The sequence below is a fragment of the Benincasa hispida genome, chromosome 11 (genome assembly GCF_027475165.1).
Source record: "Benincasa hispida cultivar pf3 chromosome 11, pf3_genome.v1.1, whole genome shotgun sequence".
Lineage (NCBI taxonomy): Eukaryota > Viridiplantae > Streptophyta > Magnoliopsida > Cucurbitales > Cucurbitaceae > Benincasa > Benincasa hispida.
In genome coordinates this window covers 72,328,238-72,354,250 of record NC_143488.1, presented here as the reverse complement: position 1 = coordinate 72,354,250, position 26,013 = coordinate 72,328,238, and the positions used below count along the sequence as shown (strand labels likewise).

The window sequence follows — 26,013 nt, the reverse complement described above, 5'->3', positions numbered from 1 at the left end:
TCAAAATTCTTACAACATCCTAAACTTTCTCACTAACTTAAGTATTTGGAGATGTTGCGGCAAATATCACACTCGCACGTGTATATGTATATATATATATTTTTAAAGGTATTGTAATTAAAATGTGAGGTGGGGGAATCGAACCTCTAATCACGAGATTGATAGTATGAACACTATGTTAATTGAACTACGTTATTGTAAATGTGTATGTATATGTTTTGCAAGTCATCTCTGTAATATAATAAATATAGACGAGAAAAAAAAATAGATGGAACACTCGTAATAAATTTTGATGTATAAACCTAAGGGAGAGAATGTGTGAGAGAGAAATTCATGTGCCATGAAAAAGAGTGATGTGATATCTTTGAAGTCTACTATGGATGCAAGTCACCATAGTAGTTTTTTTGTTAGTTATCCTTAATTGTATTCCATTCTATGAATTTCAAAAATGATATTTTATAAAAAATATATATATATATTTTTTTTAAATAATAAAATTATTAAAAATATTTATAAATAATATCACAGCCTATCTACGATAGACCGCAATAGATTACTATATGTATCTATCATGACACAGATAGATATAAATTAAATAATAATCTATTACAACAGATAGATAATGAAATTTTGCTATATTTTTAAATATTTTGATTTATTTTCCTATATTTAAAAACTACCCTATTTTATATCTAATTAATTTGTATTTGTCCACTAAAATTAATTACATTACAAATTGTATATTACATAAAGGTTGAGAGAGACCAAGTATGTTGGGATGACTTACGATCATAGTCAAAATTTCAACTAAATTTCAAGTTGACTCTCGGTATGAAGAATTTCGATTTTTTTCCCAATTTTGCAAACTTTGGAATTCCGAAATTAGCACACTAACTCAAGGGAATGTTTTTCTTTTTATCATATAAAATCTTTATTTTCAAGAAATCATATATTTTCATTCAAATATTTTTCATTTAATTTTCACATCATTTCACCTTAAACTTGAATTAATGTGGTTCTCTAATATTCCTCCCATTTTCTCTCAAGATCTATCTACTTCTAGAATTTTCTTTTTTTTTTTTTCTTTTCCATTATGATGTGTTATATTTAATGTTATGATTTTATATCTTATTATGTTATGATATGTTAGCTTAATGATATGCTCTTTTTTAATTTTTGTATCTACTTCGTTTTATAATAAACAATTTACAATTACTTCATATGCAAATATTTCATCTTCTTTAATTTTATAATTAATTTCCAATATTTGATATTATTGGAAATTAATTTCCAAATTTCCATCGATATTTTCATAAAATATTGGAACCTCGATATTTCCTTCGACATCAATATTTCGAACCTTAATTATGATTACTAGATTTATTGAAAGAAAAAAAAATATATTTTTTAATTTTTTTAAATAGAATAAAATTTAATATCATGGCATTGTCACAATGGTACCAACATTTTTTTTCAAAGAGAGAACATTTTATTAGAGATAAGGAAGGAATCTTTTGGTTGCTTTCAATTTTTGTTCTTAGTATCATAAATTTAATTACCCAAGTAAAAATATTTTGCCTGAATTTTATTTATTTTATTAATTATTATACATTTTAACTGTTTTCAATCTGAAGTTTGTAATAAAATATCCACACATGGGTTATAAAAATCTCTCCCCTATTTTGCTCCATACTTGATTCAATCTTTGTCACATAACATTTGAGATTGGCGCTCATTCCACTATAAAAAATAAAAATAAAAATGAACAAAATTAATTACATTAAATTACTTTTTACCTAATTTCTTACCTTTATTAATCGTTTTTTATTGTTCAAAACAAATAGTTTCATTTTTATAATTTTTTAATTGTTTCAATATTTTGGAAGTTGTTAACCAAATTCAATTTTTCTCATTATATCTCAAAGTATCCATACTCAAAATTTATCTACTTCTATTTCGACTTTTCGTAAGGGGCCCGGGCTTTTTTCAGCTATTCAATGGCCTCCTATAGAATTCTTCTTAATTTTGAATTATTTTTAAGATCCTCTCTTTTTAATTATCTAATCAATCGCTTAATGAAAATAGGTTGTCATTCTATTCATTTCAAAAGTTTAAGGACTATTTCTCTAACTCAAAATATATAAGAAAAACAACATAAAAAATGTATATAAGAAGAAAGAAATATGGTTATAGTTATTATATAATTATAACAAAACTAAAGTCATCCTTACCAAATCGTAATAAAAATTAGTGTAATCATAATAAAATTTCAATGATGGATCAATTGTAATGAATTTGAATCGCAAACGTAATTGGATTGATTTTGATTGCATTTACTTAAAATTAAAAATTTTGTCAAATTTATTGTTAGCGTTACCTCTATCTCTACCTCTGAGGATTAAACGGTAACGATAACAGTAAATATGTCAAAACTGATAATTTTTCAGCTGTAACTATAACAATAATAGTAGATATAACCATAATTATAACGACAACGGTAATGGTAACGATAAGACGTAATTCTTAGGTGCAACTGGATTGAGTACTTTTTATTCATCAATCAGATTGCGTTATTTCATTATAAATTTGGATGTAGGGCCCACATGTCAGTGTAAATACAAAACATCAATAAATAATACAAAAAATAATCAAATGAGACCCACTTTTTTATTTCCATTGATCCATTACATTTTCAATAGGATAAACATGGCCTAAATAGATTTGTTGATATAAAATCAAAGAGTCAAGTCAACCATCGTAATTAGCGCATGCAGCAACCACACACATGTCAAAATATATATGTGTATATATATTATAGAGAGAGTATAAAGTAATGTAATGGACAAAATTTGAAAGTTGAATATTATGGATATTAGTGTTTGTTTTCACATTTTGAAGAATAAGAAAGAACAGTGAATTAGAGGATCAGAGGAAGGAATAGGGAAAGGGATTGGGATTCAAAACCCATTAATCACATTTATACAAAAATTTATGTGGCTCCAAAACTTGGAATTGTTGATCACGATCATGGTTCGACGGGTTAAAATATATGTCCTCAATCTAAAAGTAAGATACAAATATTGGGTTGAACTTTGAATATCACGAGTATTTAAGTAGCTATCCAACTCCAAACTCATGAATTTAGGCCTTACTATGAGTGATCATTTTTCCCCCTTTTTTTCTTTCTGTTTATTATATATATGTATATGATGTGTCTCATTTCTTAAATAACTTTTCATTTGAGTCAAGTCATTTTCTTTGTTTATGTTATATATATTTTGTACATTCATAACATTTTATAGTTTTTACTCAAATGTTATTAGTTAGATGTTTAAGGGCATGTTAGAATTGACTTAAGAAAAAAATTCATTTTTATTTAAATACTTTTAATAAAAATCGATTAAAATATACTTGGAAAGTTATTTTGAGTTATTGTCAAATACTCTAATTTCTTCCAAAATGACTTATTTTTTAAATTAAACACTTGAAAATGTATTATAAACATACCCTAAGTTAGATTTCAAGGTTGGAGTGTAAAAAGATAAAAGATGTTAATATGACCATAACTAAGTTTGTTTTTGCCCTTTATACTAGTGACTGTTTCCGTTATTGCTTTTCACATATACTAAGTTGAATCGATTTTTAGGGATAAACAACTAATCAAGGAAGACCACAAGTACAACCTATCCTGGGAGGATGTCAAAGTTGCAAAAGCATGACAATTTTGTTCTCCTCCCAAAGAACATGACAAGAGTAAAAGAGATCATCAGATTCTTCTCACAAAAGAAATTTCCTCAATAAAGATTCAAATATAAAAAATGGATGAATCCACTCTATTAATAAAATTAATAACCTTAAGCGTGTCAGATTCAACAACTAAGAGTTGGTTCGATCTGCACCATTCCTTGATAAATTGCTTTCAAGCTTTCCACAATAGTCTCCACTTCCAGAAGATCAATACCCCTTTTCTATGAGCGAATTTGCAACCACACAAAAGAAGAGCCTTCTCATCATGATCACGAACAATCTAACCAAACATTATATAGACATGCTATTCTACATATTTGAATTTTTGAAGAATCATTTGACATTTTAAAGATGAGAAATCATGATACTAAATTTTAGTTCTCAGTAGCCAAAAGTCTTGAAATTAGTTTGGTCACATCAACAAATTATCTCAAAACCAATTTTTTTTCCTTTTTGGTTCTATTCCCAAAATTGTCTTTACAATTTGTGGTATCAAAATAGGGGGGGAAACTAGAGTTGAGATGTCCAATGGTGAATAAGTAAGTCAAAATCAAGTAGACAATTTAATCCATATTCTCGTGAAACGAAATTGTTTTGTAGCCTTCTTAATAATGTGATATCCTCTTAACACTACAGCTCCTCCTTTTTGTCGATGGTCCTCTATATTAAAGTGGGGACTATGTTTTACACAAAAAAAAAAACTACTATGCACATGGAAGAAAATATCAATTCTTATAGTATGGTACAAATTCCCTTTGATAGCAATTCAGATTCCAAAAATTTCATAAAAGATTGATTATCGAAATTTTTTTCTTATCTTCTAATTCTAATTGAAGTGGTGGACAAGAAATAGAACGGAAAAAAAACTAAATTGAAATATTTGAAGGTCTAAAATCTTGAGGAACTAAGAATCCTTGCAACGTAAGAGAACCAAATAATTAAAAACAGATTTGATACAACTGACAATCTTGTCCACCACATCAATTATTTGATTTGATGCAATTCACAACACTCATCAACAATTCAAACATTTTCATGGCAAAAATCATAGTATTTATGCAAATTTTGGTAATCCTAGGCTCATGTCAACTACTAACCAAAGTCCACACCCCTAGTTACATTACATGAAAATGTTCTTGTTTCCCACTAGGTCCAAACATTCACAAACCTAATGCATATAAAAATGGAATGTTTTCATGTCTCAAGCAAATGGGTTTCTGTTGCCAACTTGCCTTACTAGAAACCCATTATTGAATTTTGGGGGACCATAACCATGGAAAGCTAATAACCTTAATGGTGGTCCATATTACACCATATATAAACAAATTATGGTGTATATTTCCTTATCATCCTAATAAAAGGAAAATCCTAATAACAAGATTCAGTAAGCAATTGAAACCATAAGGGTAGAAAACAAATTACAGCTTGGTGGGGGTACCCTACACTGCATCAGTTTGCAGTATTCTACGGTCCAATGTCACTTTTCTTTGGACTCTATTCTGATTGACATGAGAACTTAACTTGTAGCTTAAAAGCTTCTAGTCAAATATGCTATTTCTTTTGGGCGTTTGTGTTACCAAATTTCTCCTCATTCTAATGCACACAATGGAAGAAAAGAAGATAACTGAAAGTTATATCTTTTCGGTAGAGGAAAGGATCACGGTGCCAACCTGTCAAGATTCTTGTCGAGTCAAAACTGAAACTTATTGACGTCAACCTATCTCCTTCTACCTCTGATGTAAATGAAAGGCTTTGAAGCAAAAGAGATGAACACAATAACATTTCATTCAAGTCAGCACCTCCTACAGTCCATTGACAGAAGATAATAGGCTGACAACGGAATAGTTATGATATGATACCCTAGTTAAAGAGTTCAGAGCAATGGATAGAAGAAATTTATTGCACAAGAATCAAATGACTATTTAGATTTGACTGGAATCTAGTAAGATTATGGTAGCAATTAAATGAGGTATTTACATTAATCAAAGAGAGAACCATACATGTAAAAGTTGAAGCCATACCGACTCGAGAAATGTTCCTTGAAAGGCTATGAATTGTGGACGTTGGATTTTAAATTCCAAATTGACCGGACTGTAAGAAGTTCATCGCCAGAACTTCAAGAGACGTCCCTGTTTATCCTAAAATGGTTACTTCCAAGTCTAACTTCCAGAATGAAAAGTACATTAACTCCAATGAAGCTGGGGACATTAAAGCAAAATTGAATAGTTGAGGCATCACTCTCCTGCAAAGCTTTCAACAAAAGGGTTCCTAATAATCCCCAATCAACAAATGTTCTGAGAGAGAGAGAGTATTGCAGCAAACAACCAACGCTCAAATTAGATAATACTATTGGGTAAATTTGTATTCAACACATTTCCATCATTAAAAGACCATCCCTTAACACAGATTGACAAGGAAAAGACTATTGATCAACGATGAAGCAATGCAAATCATCATCAAGAATTTGGTTCTTTCCTGGAATGTGCTCAACTTCCACAGGATTACACAGCATTGCAAACTATATTTGCATATTGCACACCATATGATCATGTGTACATGATCTTGGAACTAGAAGTAGGTGCCTTCTGGAGGTTGGACCAGCTTTCGGTTATGTGGGGCTGCCATTTCCTTTTTCAGCTGTGTGAGTATATCCTCCATGGTGTACTCTCTCTGCCAATTTGCAAGAAGTCCAAATTTCTTTGACTCAACCTGTTGGAAATTAATCATTATGTAACAAAACATAATCAGCACCGTGGAGAAGGTCAAGATCAGTTCATATAATCATCTCTAAGTAGGCAAGGGATAACATGTTGGTGAACTTGCTGCTATCTGTGCTAAATTTCTGAAAAAGTTTAATATGCAATTATATCTTTATATTACACTTAAATTTTGTTCTTTCTTTCAAATATCAACTTTTAATTTAATAAAAATGTATTAAGAGATTCTTATTGTCAACTATGTAAATGGAATCAGAGATACCACTCCAGTTTCATGGTTCACGCATGTCATGTTCACTCTTGAATGAAAACGAACACTTGGTGGCTTATCAGGGTAATCTTTATCACAGAACAGCTTCAACTGATAAATTCTACCTTCATGTACCGTCTGCAAGGAGAAAAGAAGCATGATGAATTTTTACTGCACTGTATGTGTCGCCATAAAATAGGAATTGTAAAATAAGGTAGACTGCCAATTTTCTGCTTAAGACACCTACAGCACTTATTGTTCAACCATTTACAGAATCTGACCCTTCAAGTTGTTCATACAAAGCTTTTAAAAATAAGATCTCTTCTCCAAACTTCAAGAAGAAAGCCGTGTTATGCTAATTAGATTGGGAAAGAGCAGGAATGGTGCTTGTAGTTACCAACGATTGTCAATGATTTTTTTTTCTTTTGATAATTACAAATTTTCACATTTTCTTCACGAGAAAACCATTAAATTAAAAGTCTGAAAAGAAGGGCGGAAGCCATTACATTGTGTGGACCAATAATGGTGCCAGTCCACGAACGCATATAAATGTCATCTCCATCATCCATTCCATAGCTCACAGTACCATCGCCAATGCCCTTTTCTCCACGTTCAAGTTCCTCCAGCAACCTGAAGTTCCTAGGAACTGTGATGGAAAGCAAACACTTAGAAGATGCTTAAGTTCTGCCATTGGCGAGGCATCAACGTCATATTCAACTCTACAATCTGCAATGTACAAATGATTTAATAGATTTGCCCTCTCAAGGAGCAACATAGAAAAAAGAGTGGAACCAACCGACTGGTTTAAAATCACTTGATGTCAATTAATTTTATTCAGAGAGAAGTATAATCATATTGATAATTGTACTAAAATATTCAAGAATGCCCCTTCAGACATTTCTCCTATGTTCATTAGGGTGCTCTAAAAACCATCTCCTGTATCAAAAGCTTCATATGCTATCACATCGATGAACCAAATTACTTAAATGAAGAAAAGATAGAAAACAGAAGGATGAAATTTGAGAGTTATCCCCTTGTTCTCCTAATTTCAACCTATTTGGAGTAATCATCATCAGCCCTGCCCATCCTGCTTCCGCTCCATTTGTTTTTATAATCACCTCCTAATCTGTCCAACCATTCTGATAACCTTCAACTATTCCATATATCTACTAACTCACCCAGATGCCAGCAGATAACAGTTAATATTACTTGCCCCCTTAGAAATCACCTTGACCTTGAGGCAAAGATTATGCTAATATTACCATTTGACAGCTCTCATCCAACCAATTGCCTAGCATTCCAGCATATGCCAAAAACTAACAGCCCAACAAAATAAGCCAGAAAGTTTAAGGAAGCAACTGCTCATTAAGTTAGCTTGTGCCTATCTTGAAACACGTCATACACAGCAAATCAAAATTGTTTCACAATTTGTTCAGCTTAGTTACCACTGACCTACCTTCACAAGAATCTGTGACTGATAGTAATTGTCTGGAAATTCCTAGGCATGGATGTAAACTCAAACAATCGAGTTCCAAATTAAATATATATTCAAACTACAACCATAGTTCACATGCATCTGGTTACATCTATAGTTTCCACCCAGATCCAACTCCCTTCATACACCTTAGTCTTAGTTTTGTACACTTGAACTTTGACTCTGCTCAAATTAAGGTTTGATCCAAGGAATATATATATTGCAATATTGAAGCTCTCACTGATTATTCATATCAAGCACCACCATATTTATGTATGGAGTTTCTTGTTGTGAAGTTCTACAAAACCAAGAAAATTGTGCCTGTACTCTCTATTAATCAAATTAAGGAACAGATTTTCATATGTTTATACAAAATAAAAAATTAAGGGGAAAAAACACCTCAGAAACACAACCCAACACAGAGAGAATGGAGCCATGTTTTGTCTTGTTTTCTTTTGTTTTTTGTTTTTTTTTTTAATTCCTAATCTTTCAAGTGGAAAGAACCACTTGTCTGTCAGATAAGAAATACTGTTCATTAGCAGCAGTATTTTCATAGTGCTAGATAAGAAATAAGTGAAGAAGGAAGAAGAAGCATTGAATTAGAAAGGAGAACGTAAAAAATTAAGAAAATGTGGGAAAAGAAAAGGAAAGCGATGTAATATTAGGAAATGGTGGGGTGGGCGGAGACCCTATAACTTTAGGACGAAGGATGAGCTCAGTAACAAGATGGAGAACAACAGACAAGGCAGAAGTCAAAATATGTGGAAAGCATGTGCCTTGTTTGCTATCAAAGAGGGAAAATAAGGGCAGACTACTGAACTCTCTTCAGTAAAGCATTCACATTGGTTGCCACAAACTCATATTTACGGGTGCAAATGTCAACCCAAAATGTGCAACTTATTCTGTGCACCCCAATGACCTGATCACTCAAGCGATGAAGGTTCTATGCATATTGCCTCTCATTAAAGATGCCTAGGAGACATCATTGTCCAAAAAATTAGGGATAAAGAAACTAGGACAATCTCCCAACCACATATCAGCCTAAAATGAGAATTTGCAGAAAAACAATTAACATCCTAATGTATGTGTAGATTAACTATTTTCATTTTAAGAAAACAGCATAATTTTCAGTGAACACTTGTATATCAGCATAAAAGCATGTTCTGATACTTGCAAATCCTATTGTTCAACCTCGAAAGATAAGGAGCTTGAGGTAATCTTTCCAAGTCTAAAGCTTAAGGGATATCTAAACAATGTTATAGAAGTAGAAAGCAGTCTCGAGGCTTTTTCTTCTAAAGAGGCGAGGCACAAACCTCAAAGTAGTACAAATGATAAGCATCAATCTAAATACAAAAGCATCGATAAAAACCATAAAACTACATTAACAAGTATTACTAAACATAAATAAAGATTCTAAATGTCATTCTTAGTATCATCATCATTTGAGCCAGACATGATTCACTCATTCTTTACATTTTTGTTTATAGAGTTCATTTGAGCCTCATCCAAAGGAAATCTCCATCCCGAGCCTCAAAAGTCTTTGAAAGTACAGTATGTATGTGGTAAACAAAAATCTGGAACAGTTAAAAGTAGACCATTCTCCTCCTAGTTTAAGTTTATATTTGTCGATCAGTTCATCTTGAATTCATGATTACAAATTGGATTAAAGAAAACCTAGCCAAAGTATACGATGATGTAGCACGAGACGTTACAGGCTTCAAATAAAAATCGTATCATTAGAAAAACACTAAGATTACATGTAATGAACAGCCGAGAGATACAAGTATGCATACAACAAAGAAAACTGTGATTCATCAACCCAGAGTTGCTATTTCACAAAGCACATGTAACCAATAGCCAGTAGCCAAACCCTCCCCCCAGAAAAACGATGTAGCAGACATCCATCCAAAATAAGCCAAAAAGATCATTCACAACAAAGTGAGCCGAGTTCAATCATGAAGGTCCAACCATTAATTTCATATAAAATTAATCTAACCTACAAAATCAAGTATAGCATTTATATTTTACAGGAAACCAAATCTCATAGAACACATACAGCAAATCGGAGTAACAGAAGAAAGTACATCAACGGCGGAGAATGCAACGCACAGAAATTAGCAAAGGGGTCAAATAAAGATAGAAGTATTGAACAATTAACACAAACCCATCGACGATCAATAAAAATACAGATGAAATAGTTAAATCAGCCAAAAAAATGAAGGATGTGAAAGAGAAAGCATGAGATCAATCGAAATTTCGACGAACAGATCAAAAAGACTGACCGACAACACTCGAGCCTCCTGAACCGAGCGTCATAGATGAATAAAAATGGTTAATTGCAACCAGCTAGCAAGGATCTGATCGAAGAGTGAAGGAAATGGAACACCTGAAGAAGAAGAAGAAGAAGAATCTAAGAAGATAAAAGACGGAACCAAGGGAATAAAGAGGAAAACTTGAAGCCTTGTGGAATCGATAGGTTAGAAAAAGGGGCAACGAAAAGTAATTATTATTTCGGAATAAATGACCATGCACTAATTATTTAATGGGCCTTTTTCTTCAAGCAATAATCAATGGGCCTGGACCTTTAGACAAGTGGGCCTTTATATGTTGGAAAACTAAGCCCATCATATTCCAATGCAATTGGGCCTCACACAATGTATGGACATTCTTTTCTGGGAGAAAATTGCAAGGATAACTCTTTTTGTTTCCTTTAATATTTATAAATATGTATTTTTTTTTAAATATAGAAAATTGTCAATAATATTTTAGGTGGTTCACAATATAGTTTTTAATCTTTGATGTCCTTTAGTTCTCACTCATTTACTATAAAATTGTTACAATTTAATAATGAAAAGTTAAAGCATCCTTTAATATTTGATTTGTTAACATATTTGGATGCGTAGATTAGTCCCTCAAACACTTGGTTGACTCAAGTGAAATGTTCAAGTAATGTTTCTACGTATTTACGTATGACATTATGTAAAGTGGAAAAATCGAATCTTCAACTTCAAAGTTAATAATACATGTTTTATATCAGTTGAATTGTGCTTATTTTGATAACTATTCAAAAAAATAATGACAAATGTAATGTTTACATATCAACTTACAATTTAATATTTATCTTCGTCTATAACCATCATATATATTTTTATTTCATATGATAGATGTTTGAGATATCAAACAATGATTGTTTCAAATATCGAATGAGTACAATCTTAGTGATTGATTAAACTAAAAATACATTGATGAATTTAAACATAATTTAATAGATAAAAGTATTAATTATCATTTTCGAAAATTGATGGTTGGTTCTCTTTCCTACAATTATTCAACTAAAACAACTTATAACTATGAAATTACTTATCATTAGTTGAAATGCATTTTATTTTTGTCCTCTTTTTTTAATTAATTTTTTAAGAAAGAAAAAGATATGATTCCAATCTTATCCGACGTCATCCCAGGGAAAATAATCTAAGGATATAAAATTTGTAACGTTACAAATGTAGGGATTTTACCTTTAGCATCATTTGATAGCTAATTAATTTTTTTATTTTTAGTCATTAAAATTTAGATTGTTTGGTGGTATCCAATTTGGTTTAGGGGATGTTCGTAAGTTAGGTTAGGTAACTCAACTTAATTGTTCGGATGGTAAATTTCTTCAACTCAAATGACTTTTATTAAAAAATGAACCTAGTCCAATCTAACCCAACCATGAAATATTTGGGTTGGGTTGGGTTGGTTTGAGTTACTCAAGTTTTCTATTTAAAATTTTTATTCTAGAAGGAACAAAAATGTTAATACGTAAAAATTTTATTAAACTATTTTCATATATTGAATTAAGATTAAGAATTCAATTTCAATTTATATAATGTAAAATCTCTTTTCAAAATGCTCAAAAAACTATTTTTAATAGTTCGTTAGAGAATAAATTATCCAAAAAAACAATGAAACTAAATAAAAACAAAATAAATATGTGTGTATTTGATTGTATCATAAGCAAAAAATATATATACACATTTTAAAGTTAGTAATAAGTTCACGTTGGTTTAGGTTATTACAGGTGACCTATGAATCAATCTAACTCATAAATTTTTCATTTATTTGAATCTAATTTAACCTAAAAGAATTAATAACCCAACCCAAATCGTACAGATTAGATGGAATTGATAGATTTTTTCGCGTCATGGAGTTTTTTAACACCCCTAATTAAGTTATCTATTATTCAATTAAAAAAATAGTTTTTTGTTTTTGGAAAAGCCCATGTTATTACATGGAATAAAACTTGGTGGTCAAAGCATTGAAATTTCTAGGTTGTCCAACGTTGAAAGAACTAATACGTCAGCCATTCTCGTAGGCATGGGTCGAAACCTTGTGGGCTGCAGCCTTTTCACTTTTTTTTCGCTTTATTATAATGTTTCACTTTTTCGTATGAGAGTGCTTTTGAATGATCTTTGTTGATAGCCAAAAACGTAAACAAATAATATTCGTGGACATTTTTATTATACTTCTTTTTATATAAAAAGAATTAGAAAATCAGAAGTCTTCATGAGAGTGCTTTTCTTCTATAATTTGTCCAAAAAATTTACCAAACATGTTTTTGGTTTCAAAAAATAAAAACAATACTTAAAAAAATGGTTATTAAAGGAAACCTTAAAATTTTAGATTCTAGGAAAAAATTTCTTATTTTGCAATCTAAACTAATTAGGTTCAAACTGATTAAGTGAGTTTAGTGCAATGATAATTACAAAACATGTACTTCTTCTCATAAGATTCATGTTTGATCTCTTATTCCTATAATTGTTGTACTAAAAAAATTAAGTTCAAATTACATGAAGTACATAATGCTAGTTTCAAAATGATCTTAACAATTTCAAAATTACTCTTAAACATGCACTTTATTGATAAAAGTGATTTTCAAATTGTTAAAATTATTTTTTCATATTTAAAATTACTCCGAACATCTCTTTAGTGACTCAAAATTGATTTAAAATCACGATCAAATATATCGTTACACAACTTTATTTTCCTTTTGATATTTAATAATCTAAACCTGAGAAAAAGACGTTTTTTATTGTAAGTTTATTTTTAATATAGTTTCTTCTTTTTTGGATTTTCAGTCGAATCAATTTGTGTGTTATATATTGTTGATCTAGTTTCTTTTAGTACGTACTACTTTAAGGTTAGAGATTTGAATCACCCTAATTTATTTATTCGACATAACAAAAACTGAAAATAAATCTAAAAATGGATTTTGAACTAAAACTGCATCTCAAATATTAAATAAAACTGTACCAAAACTTTAAAAAGTATACTAAATACAAATAGAAATAAGAAAGGTTCAATTAATTTGAAAATATTTTAATTTTTAGATCTGGACATATTTATAACAATTAATTGGTTATGGAAGAGAGTAAAAAGTAGATGGAAATGAAAATAGAGTTGACCTAAATATAGGATACAAATAGAAGCTAAAATGATTGCATGTCCAATTAATTCATGTATTATTTTTGCATAAGTTTATTAAAAGAGAAATAAAAATACAATTAAATGAAAAATTAATGCAGTTTCTTCACCAATAAAAACCTCGATAAGAAAAAATGAAAACCTTTTCCATAAAATTAATAAATAAATTAATTGGAAGGGTTGAGAATTTTAATTCGTATTTATCTCAATCTGACGCCAATCGCATTCCAATTGTCCTCAACTGTCTTCCCTCAATTACTCTAGCATTTATGCCTTTCTAATGTACTCTTTTATGTTGTTATTGTAAATTGTAAATACCCTCTCATCTTCAATTTTTCATTTTTTTCATTTTTCCAATCATCCAACTACTTATAAATAAATAAACTCGAACAAGAAGAAGAAAAGAAAAGAAAAAAACTCACCTCCTAATATATATATATATATTTAATTTCAAATTCATTTTTTTCTCAAAATTCTATGTATATGATAATTTCAATATAAACAACTATAGAAAAAATAAAGAATGAAGCATTACACTCTAGTTGAAGTTAGTTTAGATTGCGTAATTTTTCTTAAATAGAAATTGAACCCAAAATATAGGATCTCTAAATACGGTTCAAAGTAGCTGAGAAGTGTCTCCAAATAGTATTTATTGTAACTATAGAGCGTTTCCAAATAGTCTTCATTATAGTCAATTGTGGGGTTAAAATAATTATAATCTTCAATTATAATAATCTATAATAACACACTCCATCTAACTTAACTTGAGGCTCGCAAACGACTTCTTTAACATTCAAATATATATATTTAAACAAGATTTATACCAGACATATGTACTTATATATACACATTCATATATACATACATAATAGCTTTTGTGTAAAGGGGAAAAGGAAATAACAAAGAAGGGAGTTGTTATTATTATTACAATGTGCAAATCATTATTTTTGAAAGGGAAACAAAAAAAGTACCCCATGAATCATCATGGACCACATTGAACCTTTTACCTTGTGAAATTGAGATGGATAGACTGATAGTTTCATTTAAGTACTCAACCTAAAATTATATCCTTACATATATGCATGTATCTTTAAAATTTAATGGTGAGATGTGAATGAGGGCTTAACATCTATTCATTTTGTGTATTCTAAAGTGACTTTTGGACATCAAATTGAGTCTCTTAATTAGACACTCTTATTTTAACTTTAAGAGGTGTGTTGCTATGGATTTGGTATTTGAAGTCAAACTCATATTTGGACACTTGGAATAAAGTTTTCAAGATTATAAAACCAAATCTATGAGTTTGAAATAGATATTTTTCTTAATGAATGTCATTAGTTTGAGGGGAAAAAATCATCTCATACCTCTTTTTAGTGATCGTTGATGACTGGCAGTCAAGCACTCTTGACCAATCATGATCAATAGTAGGCTGCTTGTGATCGTTGATGACTGGTGATCGCTGGTTGTCAACAAATTTTTTCCTCTCTCTTCCCTCCTTCATTCATTTTCCTTTCTTCCTCCCATTTTTCTTTGGATTTCTCATTCCTTTCTCCTTCTTCATTTTCTCAAAAAAAATAAAAATAAATAAAAAGAAAGTCCCTTGTTTCAGAAGTTACAATATATTGAAGCATAGCATCAATTGTGATAGTCTTGAATTGTTTAATGTTCTTCATCGCCTACCACCTAATGTCGGTCACTGATGATTGGTTTTTTTTTTTTTTTCTTTTTTTCTTTTTTTCTTTTTGCTCCCTCTACCTTCGTACTCATTTTTTTTTATGAAAAAAAGACTAAAATAATAATAATAATAATAATAATAACTTTTCATCTAGTTGCTTAAATTCACTTAATTTTGGCATCAATCATCTTGGTCGTGAGACATCACCTTCTCTCCACTGCATGTTGTCCATCAACCATTGCTAGTCACCCAGTGACGATCACTAACGACGGATCGTTTCTTTCCTCATTTCTTCCTCTTTGTTACAAAAAAACTAAATTTGTTAAAAAAAGAAAGTAACTAAATCATTGTCATTCCTGCAAGGTATTGTCATGAAAATTAATAAACTAAATGAATTAACTTAGGATTACAAGAAAACATAATATAAAATCTATTTAAAAATAAATAGATTAAATATTTATTTAAAATTATATATATAAAAAACATTGATCCATAACATACTAGAGGTTACACATTTAACAGAACATCAAATTAAACCCAACTAAAAAAAATAGGAGTCTTTTTAAATATAAAAAATATTTAAAAAAATATCTACACTTTTGAAACTTTGGCTATAAAGTATAAATATTTTTTATATTTTTCTATTTATAAGAATTTTTCAATATATATATATGTACACCAACAATGTAGTTGATTCTCCCTCACTACCCGATGCACCAAATATTCTACCACCATATTTGCGACCTACTTTGTTTGAGTTAAATTAAATAAAATATCTTTTATTTTTTTAAGTATGTTTCAAAGTTTTTTTCTTTAAAAAAATCTACACTTTAAAATGGTTATTTTTCATCCTTGAATATTAAAATTATTAAAATTACTACAATATATATCTTTAATAATTTAAAAGCAATTTAATATTTGATATTAAAATTTAAGGTAATTGTTTTAAATTGTAAAACTGTCGAAAGCATTTTCAAATATTGCAAAATGTCATTGTCTATCCAGGAACAAATTAGTTCATTTTCCTATATTTAAAAATATTTTTAAAATTTAAATGTTATTTTCAGACCATTAAAATTGATTTTGAATGATAAGAGAAAAATAGTTTCTAAAATTCTACATAAAATGAACACACCTTGAATTATAAAAGTTTCCAAGTATGTTTATAGAAAAATGGATTTTGTTTAAAACCCTTTTTTTACAACCTCGTTGTATTTGGCATTGTGTTAGTTGCATTAAAAAGCCATTTGAAAAAAATTTTAGCTATTTTACACGTTTAGTAATTTAGATGTTTCAAAAATTTATATAAAATCAGTGTTTAAATCTTATAGTTTTCAAAATGGGTTGAAGACTAGCTTTCTCTTTTAGATTCCCTGTAACCAGTCGCACTTATAATGATAAATTTTCTTTTTTTATAATCTCTTTATCATTTCACTTTTTTTTCCCTAGCAGTTTCTCTCTTTTTTACATAAATTTAAATAACATTAGTTCATTATAATTATTTTATATAACAATTATTTTTTTCAACCTTTTATTATATAATTTAAGGAAATAACAAAATGTAAGTCCCGTTTGGTAACCATTTTGTTTTTTGTTTTTGTTTTTGAAAATTAAGTCTATGACACTACTTCCACCTCTAAATTTCTTCATTTGTTATCTATTTTTCATTAATGGTTTAAAAAACCAAGCCAAATTTTGAGAACTAAAAAATGAGCTTTCAAAAGTTGTTTCTGATTTTGGAATTTAGCTAAGAATTCAACCATTGTACTTAAGAAAGATGCAAATCATTGTAAGAAATGTGGGTGAAATAAACTTAATTTCCAAAAATAAAAACAAAAACAAAAAACTAAATGGTTACCAAACGGGATCGTAGTTTGTACTTTTTTTTAAGGGAAAACATAGTTTATAATTTAAGCTATAAAAATTCCAAATAAATAACTCATAATAATTTAATATAATAAAAAATAATAAGTAAATAATGTCTAAATTTGATCATTATAGCTAACTACAACAAATCTGGTTTGAACTTACCAAACATTGTTACTTGCTTTTTTATGTTTAAAATTATTTAACAAATGCCAATTAGCTTCATATAACGATTGATCTTTTAAAAGCACAATTACTAGCAATTATTTTCAAAGCTAGAGATTTTGTCCCAAAAAAACTAGAGTTATTTTCCCTAAAAGTGGGGGGTGGGAAAATATTCTTCGTAAGCTAAATGAAGATGACACTACTACAAACTGAGCTTTAATATCAGTTTAAAACTGACATTATAGGGGTACAATGTCGGTTGAAAAGCGACATTGAAGATCATGTTATAAAAGATCTTCAATGTCAGTTTTAAATCGACATTATAGATGACCAAAGTTTCAACATTAGTTGTCTTCAATGTTAGTTTTCAACTAACATTGAATACTATCTTCAATGTCGGTTTTCAACTGATACTAAACATTATCTTCAATATCGGTTTTTCACCTACTTTTTGTCAGTAATTATTCAATATTAAATGTTTATCATCGTTTCGTTATTGATATAATAAAAATATTTATATATATTTTTGCTTACGCACGTGCAAGTCAATAATTTATCTTCTTTTACCTATACATATACAAAATAAAATCTTAACTGTTTTTATATATTAAGATCTCAACAAATATAAAAATTTAAATCTCAATCTTGTTCACAAGTTACAAATAATAGTTAGCACTTAAAGAGAATAACAAAATTTATACTTGCAAAGCAGTAGTTCTAACAAACTTGAATTTATAATATTCCTATAAGCTAAAAGAAAGGGAAAAAAAGGCTAACAATCTCTTCAATCAAGTTGCTAACTCATTCCGCTAAAAATTAATTGAATTGTTTATAAGATGATAATTTCCAAGTAAGGTTTGAGTTGTTGCCCCTTTACCATAGCTACCAGCTCCACTGCCAAAACCTGACCTTCCACTAGGACACTGGGAAAGTTTTAGGTATAACACAATAATCAACAACACAGTTGAGAAAAATATGATAAATATCATGATTTGCAAGAGTCAGAAAAGAATAACTTCAAAATATAAATTCTAAACTTCAAAAATTGTAAACAAGCTTGCAACTTCATTAAAATCTTATAAAGAATTCAAACAGTAAATTCAGCAGAGGAATTCTTTTTCCATTTTAAATTTCTTAGGAAATCAGACCAATCATACTAATTAAACAAGTTTTAGATGAAAATAGATCACGTACAAGTTTAAATGCCATGAAAGAAATCACTTGTACCAAGTTTCTTGTGGTTAATAAACGCAATACAATCATCAATTTTACTTGCTTCAAATTTGGTAAAGTGAATCCTCCATTAGAGAATGGAACGACTTTTTCCACTAACTTTTATAGAGTTTGTATAAGTGATGCTTGATTTTATGAAGTGAATTATGGAAGATATGCGATGGTGAAATTGTGTTGTGCACTCAAGTTTCCTCAGCGGAATCCTAGAGTAAATTCCACTGAGTTTTCTGGTAAGTCCAGGGTCGAACTTAGGGACTTGTGAAAATAGATTGCGTTGGTATTTTTTATAAAAACTTTGTGGTAACCGGATAAATAAATAAAGTGTTGGGATTTTTGTTTGCATTAATGAAAAAAAAAAATAAACAAATGCGGTGGAGTTTGAAAAGAGTTGATAAATAGGAAATGCGATGAGTATGAAGTGAACGAGTTGAGAAAAGTTTCGATTAACACTTCCTAGGATGCGTTTATGCTATGCGATCATGCAAAATGCATACAACAGCAAACCACCTCTCGGTGCGAATGCCACGACTTTTAAGGCTAGAACGCATGCGATATATGCGCTAAGTCTATAGGACCTACACATAATCCTCTATTCTTATTTATGCGATGACGAAATGACACACACACAAATAAGGCGACCACATAATATCATTCCCATCTCTAGGATGCATGCGATACAGATTGACAAACAGAGCTTATCTCTAAGTCCCTATCTCTTCTTTATGTAGTTCTAATCTTGCTTTCTCGAGTCCAAATTCTAACGTAGCTCTCTCAAGTCATTAGGTTCTTTCTTTAAACTCTCTCTCGAGTAACTCTAAAGGGTATCTGGCACAACATAAAACAAGACAATCGCATGCGATGAACTTCCTTGGTCATGTTAGCTTAGTTCTTCTCAACCCATTTGACTAGTTTAGCTACTCATGCATGCTAAGAGAGTGAACAGATGTAGAAATAGAACTTTCATTGTATAAATATAAAGATGAAGTACAAAATAACAATGCAAGTATAGAATAAAGGGCCTGGTAGCAATCTCTTGCTGCCCAGGCTTTTACACTGTTATTCTACTCGTGCTCAAAAGATAATCTCGCTCTCGTGAGAGCCGGCCTGTTCTCTACTTCCTCAAGGTTCTCTCTCGAGTTGTCCTGAACGATCTCAGACGTCATCACTCTTCTCTTGCTCCGCCTTAAAACGAAAGGAAAACTATGAATCAAGACGTGCGAACTGAAGTATGAAATTTCGAACTGCTGAACCGATTAACTGATCAACCCATTTTTTAAAGGATTCCCTTGGTATTTATAGAACATCTAGGGTGAAAGTCAGTTTATCTCTCATGATTGTACAGATGGGACTACTTTTAATTCCTGACTGATGCGCCAAATATTTGTCATCGAAAAGCTGAATGTACTTATGATCGTTATCGGCTGTCAACTTAATTCGGATTCGACTGTCATCAGCTTTCGGTCCCATCGCGATTAATTAGCCTTTTAGCCAGATGCGTCCACCATGTTACGCTGACCAAGTTGCGGCAATCCTTCTCGGGCGAATATTTGCAAACACGATCACCGCAAAGCCTTGCGGTGTTGCGTTCAACCAATGATTTCCTATGATCGCAATTTCCGCCTTGCATTATCGCATATTCTGCATAAAAAATACAAAAATCAACTGTTCTAATGCGATGAACGCATGCGACCACAATATTATGAATCTGATGCTTTTTGGACGCAATTTAACATGTTTTATCAATGCAAGCAAGCATTGTTTAAGAGCTTAGCACTATGATAACGTACATTTCTGCCCGTTATCACACCCCCAAATTTAAACAATGCTTGTCCTTAAGCATAAGCTAAAGACTTCCTTTAGCAAGTCAACCGCAATGTCATTTGCCTAGATTTCTCAAAGATACTTCGTTCAAATCCTATATACCAAAGTTTCCTTAAGCCTTATTCAAGTCTCTTCTTGAAATATTTCTAAGACTTAGGAATTGCAAGCTTAACCTTCAAAAGGACTTTACTAATTTTCAGAACATCGCATGATTTATTTCAAAAAGAAAAATTTCCACTGGGGTGTCAAATGATTTTATCCTTGCATATTTCTTGACATTATTATTAATTTTTTCTCTGACCTTGTGCTGATCCAAGTGCCTTGCCTTTGTTTTGGCTTGCCCCCACGTATGTCATACGGACATCCAACTACGAGAAATGTACTCTTCCTCAGACTAAACTCATACCTACTTGGCAGCGGAGTTGCGGTCATTTATTTATGCGTTGATCCTGGTGACTTACTTTCGTTTTGGATTGCCCCCACGTGTGTCATGCGGACATCCAACTATGGGTAAGTGCCTTTCACAACTTAACTCTTATCAACATAGGTTTCCCATTGCGTTGACAGTGGAGTTTGTTATTCTCAAATTTTTTTCCTTTTTTTTTTCAAAATAGCAAGGTCGAAAATAAATACCTCACCTCCCAAATTTAAAATGTGGCAATGTCCTCATTGCCAAAAGATTGAAATAAGTCATGCGATGTTCTTAGAAAGTTTCGTAAAGAGAGTTTGAAAGAAAGCTAGCTAACTTCTAGAAATATTTTATGAAGTGACTATCTTAAAGCTAAGATGACTCTAGTATATACGAAAGAAATATAAGCATGTTTTTTATCATTGAAATCATACTTGGAAAAGAAACAGCATGCGGTAACTTACTAAATTTATCTATGTCAATTGATTGCGGTAATCAAAGAGGATGCAGTGATAAAACCTTTAAAACTAACATGCGATGCAATAGCGCAAAATTTGAAATAAAGATAAGGAAGAATACACCCCTAAATTTGCATTGTCATCCGCATTGTATATTGACACATCCATCTTTGCGACGATCTATCTTCTTTGGATTGCGGTGACGGAGTGAGATAATTTGCTGCTTTATGTAACATCTCCGCAATCCTGTGCCTTAATCATTGTAAACAAACAGATAGAGGGTCAAATTATTTTAAACAAAACAAAATATATATTTTTTTATTATTTATCTATTTGGAGAAGTAAGAACGATGCTGGTAACAAAAAGGTAATTACAATAATAAATAACGAGATGATAAAGGTTCATGAAGTATTTGATGCAGGAAAAGGATATTCAAAATGATTGATCCCTGATGAGGTTGAATCATATAATACTCAGGGACCACTTATTCCAAGCTGGTTTGTTCACGTCTATGGTGGTTTTTCTCTCTTTTTTTTTTTGTCCTCTAGGATCTTTACTGCCTTAATCCAGAGTTTTTCTCCATGGATGCTCATTAGAATTTCCCCCTTGCGCACATCAATTTGAGCGCGACCGGTTGAAAGGAATGGTCGTCTCAATATGATGGCCACATCTTCGTCCGCTTTATAATCCAAAATGAGGAAATCTGCCGATAGGATGAATTTATCGATTGAAATTGCGGTATTTTTCAACTCTTCTTCAGGGCGTATTCGAGATCTGTTTGCGAGCAGGAGAGTTTCCTTTGTGGGCGTAAGTGTGCCGGCATTCAATTGTTTGAAGAATGATAGCGGAATTATGTTTATACTTGCCCCAAGATCGCATAGTGCTTGGCCACTGTAGGTCCCTCCGATAGAGCATGGTATCGTGAAGATTCCTGGATCGTCCATTTTAGGTAAGATCATAGCATTTTGCGCTGCAGCCACTATTGCGATCTTTTCCTCCTCATTTTGTTCCTCTTTCAATATTTACAGAGTTACTGGTGGTTGAACTTATTCTGTCTCAAGATTTAGAGGCTTAAGGGTGGACGCAACTTCAGGGTCTATTTCCGCAGTCATGTTGTCGCTTAGCAAGGAGACTGCTAAGCATTGTTCCTTCCCGTTACCCCCAACATTGCGAGGGAGCTCAGTTGAGCTCGGCAACGCTCCTTGCGGTCTATTTTTCAGCTTGCCTGCAATTTATCCCATTTGAATTTCGAGATTTCTAATGATTGTAGCTTGATTCTGAAGCACTGATTTGTTTTTCTCAATGTATTGCTTCAACAAGCTTTCTAAGGACGAAGATTGCGGTGTGTATGAGCTATTAGCTTGGCTATGCACTAGACTGTTATTTTGTGGGAAAAATCCGAATGGCCCTCCTTTTTGTGCCACAGGTTGAAAGCTTTGTTGTTGTTTTTTCCACGCAAAATTTGGGTGGTTTCACCACCTGGGGTTATATGTATCGGAATAGGGATTATTTCTCATGAAGCATACCAATTGCGGGTTTGTTAGACATTCTTCCATCGGGTGAACATCTCCGCAAATGACACAACTTGCGGTCGTTTGAGTAATTGCGCTGACCTACCCTTTATTCGCTCCTATATTATTAATTGTGATGCCTTGTATCAAACTCATCATCGCAGTCATTTGATTTTGCAGGGATGCGATGGCCTCATTATTTACGTCATTATTTTTAATTCTTAATCTCTGATCGCTTTCCCGCCAATCCTCGTGATTTTTGGAAATGCGATCAAGTATACTCTTTGCCTTCTTACATGTTTTGTCGAGCAGACCACCAGCGGCTGCCGCATTGGCAGCGGTCTGCGAAGAGGGATTCAGTCCTTGGTAGAAAATCTCCATTTGTAGGCAGTCTAGTAAGCCATTATGTGGACAGTCTCTTACCAGCCGCTTGAACCTCGCCCAGGCATCGTTGAGCGATTCGTCATCTTCCTGCTCAAAATTTGTTATTAATTTTCGTCTCCTAGCATTCTCAGTTGGTGGGAAATACTTCTTCATAAAATTTTCCACCACCTGTTCCCTCGAAGTTATCTCCCCCAATTCGAGAGAATATGCCCATTTTCTTGCTTGATCGCATAAAGAAAATGGGAACAGAGTGAGTCGAACTTCCTCGGTTGAGATATTCGGGAACACAAAAGTGTTGCAGATTTCTATGAAGCTCCAGAGGTGGGCGTGCGGGTCTTCGCCACGCCTTCCTCCAAACTGCTCAGCAGCCTGGATCATCTGCAACATTATCGGCTTCATTTTAAACCTCGATCCATCTAACGCCGGCCTCATGATTCCTGAAGATAAATCATAGAGGTTAGGCGACGCGTAGTCTCGGATGGGTCTATTGCAATCATTCGCTAGAAGGATGGGGTTGGCCATAATATTATTCGTGTTAGCGGCCCTTGCTACCGGTTACTCCGCCATTCTTGGTGTTCTCTCTTGTTGTTGGCGGTTGTCTCTCAGTCTGCGTCTGAATGTCCTCTCAATCTTCAAGTTGTAATTCCCCAGAGATTGAGAGTCTGCAAAGAAATCAGAAAATTATCGTTAGCACACTATTTTGTTGAAGTCCCCGGCAATGGCGCCAAAAACTTGATGCTTGATTCTATGAAGTAAATTATGGATGATATGCGATGGTGAAATTACGTTGTGCACTCAAGTTTCCTCAGCAGAATCCAAGTGTAAATTCCACTGAGTTTCCTAGTAAGTCTAGGGTCGAACTCAGGGATTTGTGAAAACAGGTTGCGTTGGTAATTTTTATGAAAACTTTGCGGTAACCGGATAAATAAATAAAGTGTTGGGATTGTTGTTTATGTTAATGAAAAAATAAACAAATGCGGCAGAGTTTGAAAAGATTTGATAAACGGAAAATGCGATGAGTATGCAGTGAACGAGTTGAGAAAAGTTTCGGCTAACATTTCCTAGGATGCGTTCATGTTATGCGATCATGCAACATGCATACAACAGTAAACCACCTCTCGGTGCGAATGCCATGGCTTCTAAGGCTAGAACGCATGCGATATATGTGCTAAGTCTATAGGACCTACACATAAGCCTCTATTCTTATTTATGCGATGACGAAATGACATACACACAAATAAGGTGACCACATAATATCATTCCTATCTCTAAGATGCATGCGATGCAGGTTGACAAACAAAGATTATCTCTAAGTTTCTATCTCTTGTTTATGCAGTTTTATTCTTGCTCTCTCGAGTCCAGATTCTAACCTAGCTCTCTCGAGTCATTAGGTTTTTTCTTTAGACTCTCTCTCAAGTAGCTCTAAAGGGTATTTGGCACAACATAAAATAAGACAATCGCAAGCGATGAACTTCCTAGGTCATGTTAGCTTAGTTCTTCTCAACCCATTCGACTAGTTTAGCTACTCATGGTGCTAAAAGAGTGAATAGATGTAGAAATAGAACTTTCATTGTATAAATATAAAGATGAAGTACAAAATTACAATGCAAGTATAGAATAAAGGGTCTGGTAGCAATCTCTTGTTGCCCAGGCTTTTACACTGTTTTTCTACTCGTGGTTAAAAGATAATTTCGCTCTCGAGAGAGTCGGCTCGCTCTCTGCTTCTTCGCCTCAAGGTTCTCTTTCGAGTTGCCTTAAGCGATCTCCAACGTCACCACTCTTCTCTTGTTCCGCCTTAAAATGAAAGGAAAACTATGAACAAAGACGTGCAAACTGAAGTATGAAATTTCAAACTGTTGAACCGATTAACTGATCAACCTTTTTTCTGAAGGATGCCCTTGGTATTTATAGAACATCCAGGATGAAATTTAGCTTCTCTCTCATGATTGTACAGATGAGACTGCTTTAATTCCTGACTGATGCACTGAATATTTGTCATTGAAAAGCTGAATGTACTTATGATCGTTATCGGCTGTCAACTTAATTTGGATTCGACTGTCATCAGCTTTCTATCCCATCGCGATTAATTAGCCTTTCACTCAGATGCACCCACCATGTTGTACTGACCAAGTTTCGGTAATCTTTCTCGGGCAAATATTTGCGAACATGATCTTTGCGATGTCTCAACCAATAATTTCCTATGATCGCAATTTCTGCCTTTCATTATCGCATATTCTGCAAAAAAAATACAAAAATCAACTATTCTAATGCGATGAACGCATGTGACCGCAATATTATGAATCTAATACTTTTTTAACGCAATTTAACTTGTTTTTCAACGCAAGCCAACATTATTTAAGAACTTAGCACTATGATAACGTGCATTTCTATCCGTTATCAATAAGACCGGACCACGAAGTGTTATAGTCTCGTTATATAACGTCGTCGTTCATGATAGAGATTTCACTTCACTAGGATGACCATAGGTAACATGACCTTAATCTTGAGTGAGTTGGGAACTCCTACAAATGGTTCTTTGATTTTCATGGGTACGAGTGGCCAGATTGTCGACTCAAACCCAACATTTTGGGGATTTGTTTGATTTGGGAGTTGGAACTCAGCTACACAAAATGGAATTCACTCCTTCCCCGATGCAGGGGTAAGTAGATAGGTTGCTCTCTTAAGGGCTGATTCCGGGACTTGAACGATGTGGCAACACACACCTTCTCATGGTTCGAGAAATGTCCACACATAGTAGGACTATGTTGTATTATTCATTAGAGGGATCAGTAGTACTTAAAAAGTTAGATGTAACTACAGGAGCAAAACGGTAAATTGG

General features: G+C 32.3%; 1 protein-coding gene across 1 annotated transcript; it reads right to left on the bottom strand.

Annotated features, from left to right (window-relative positions):
* Positions 1 to 6,058: 6,058 nt before the first annotated feature.
* Positions 6,059 to 10,716, bottom strand: LOC120090442 (ubiquitin-conjugating enzyme E2 variant 1C). The gene is made up of 4 exons (XM_039048109.2): positions 10,471 to 10,716; positions 7,221 to 7,360; positions 6,727 to 6,852; positions 6,059 to 6,456 (listed from the first exon to the last, which is right to left on the bottom strand). Exons 1-4 carry the CDS (start codon positions 10,502 to 10,504, stop codon positions 6,316 to 6,318), a joined length of 441 nt encoding a protein of 146 aa, XP_038904037.1. The 5' UTR covers positions 10,505 to 10,716; the 3' UTR covers positions 6,059 to 6,315.
* Positions 10,717 to 26,013: the final 15,297 nt, after the last annotated feature.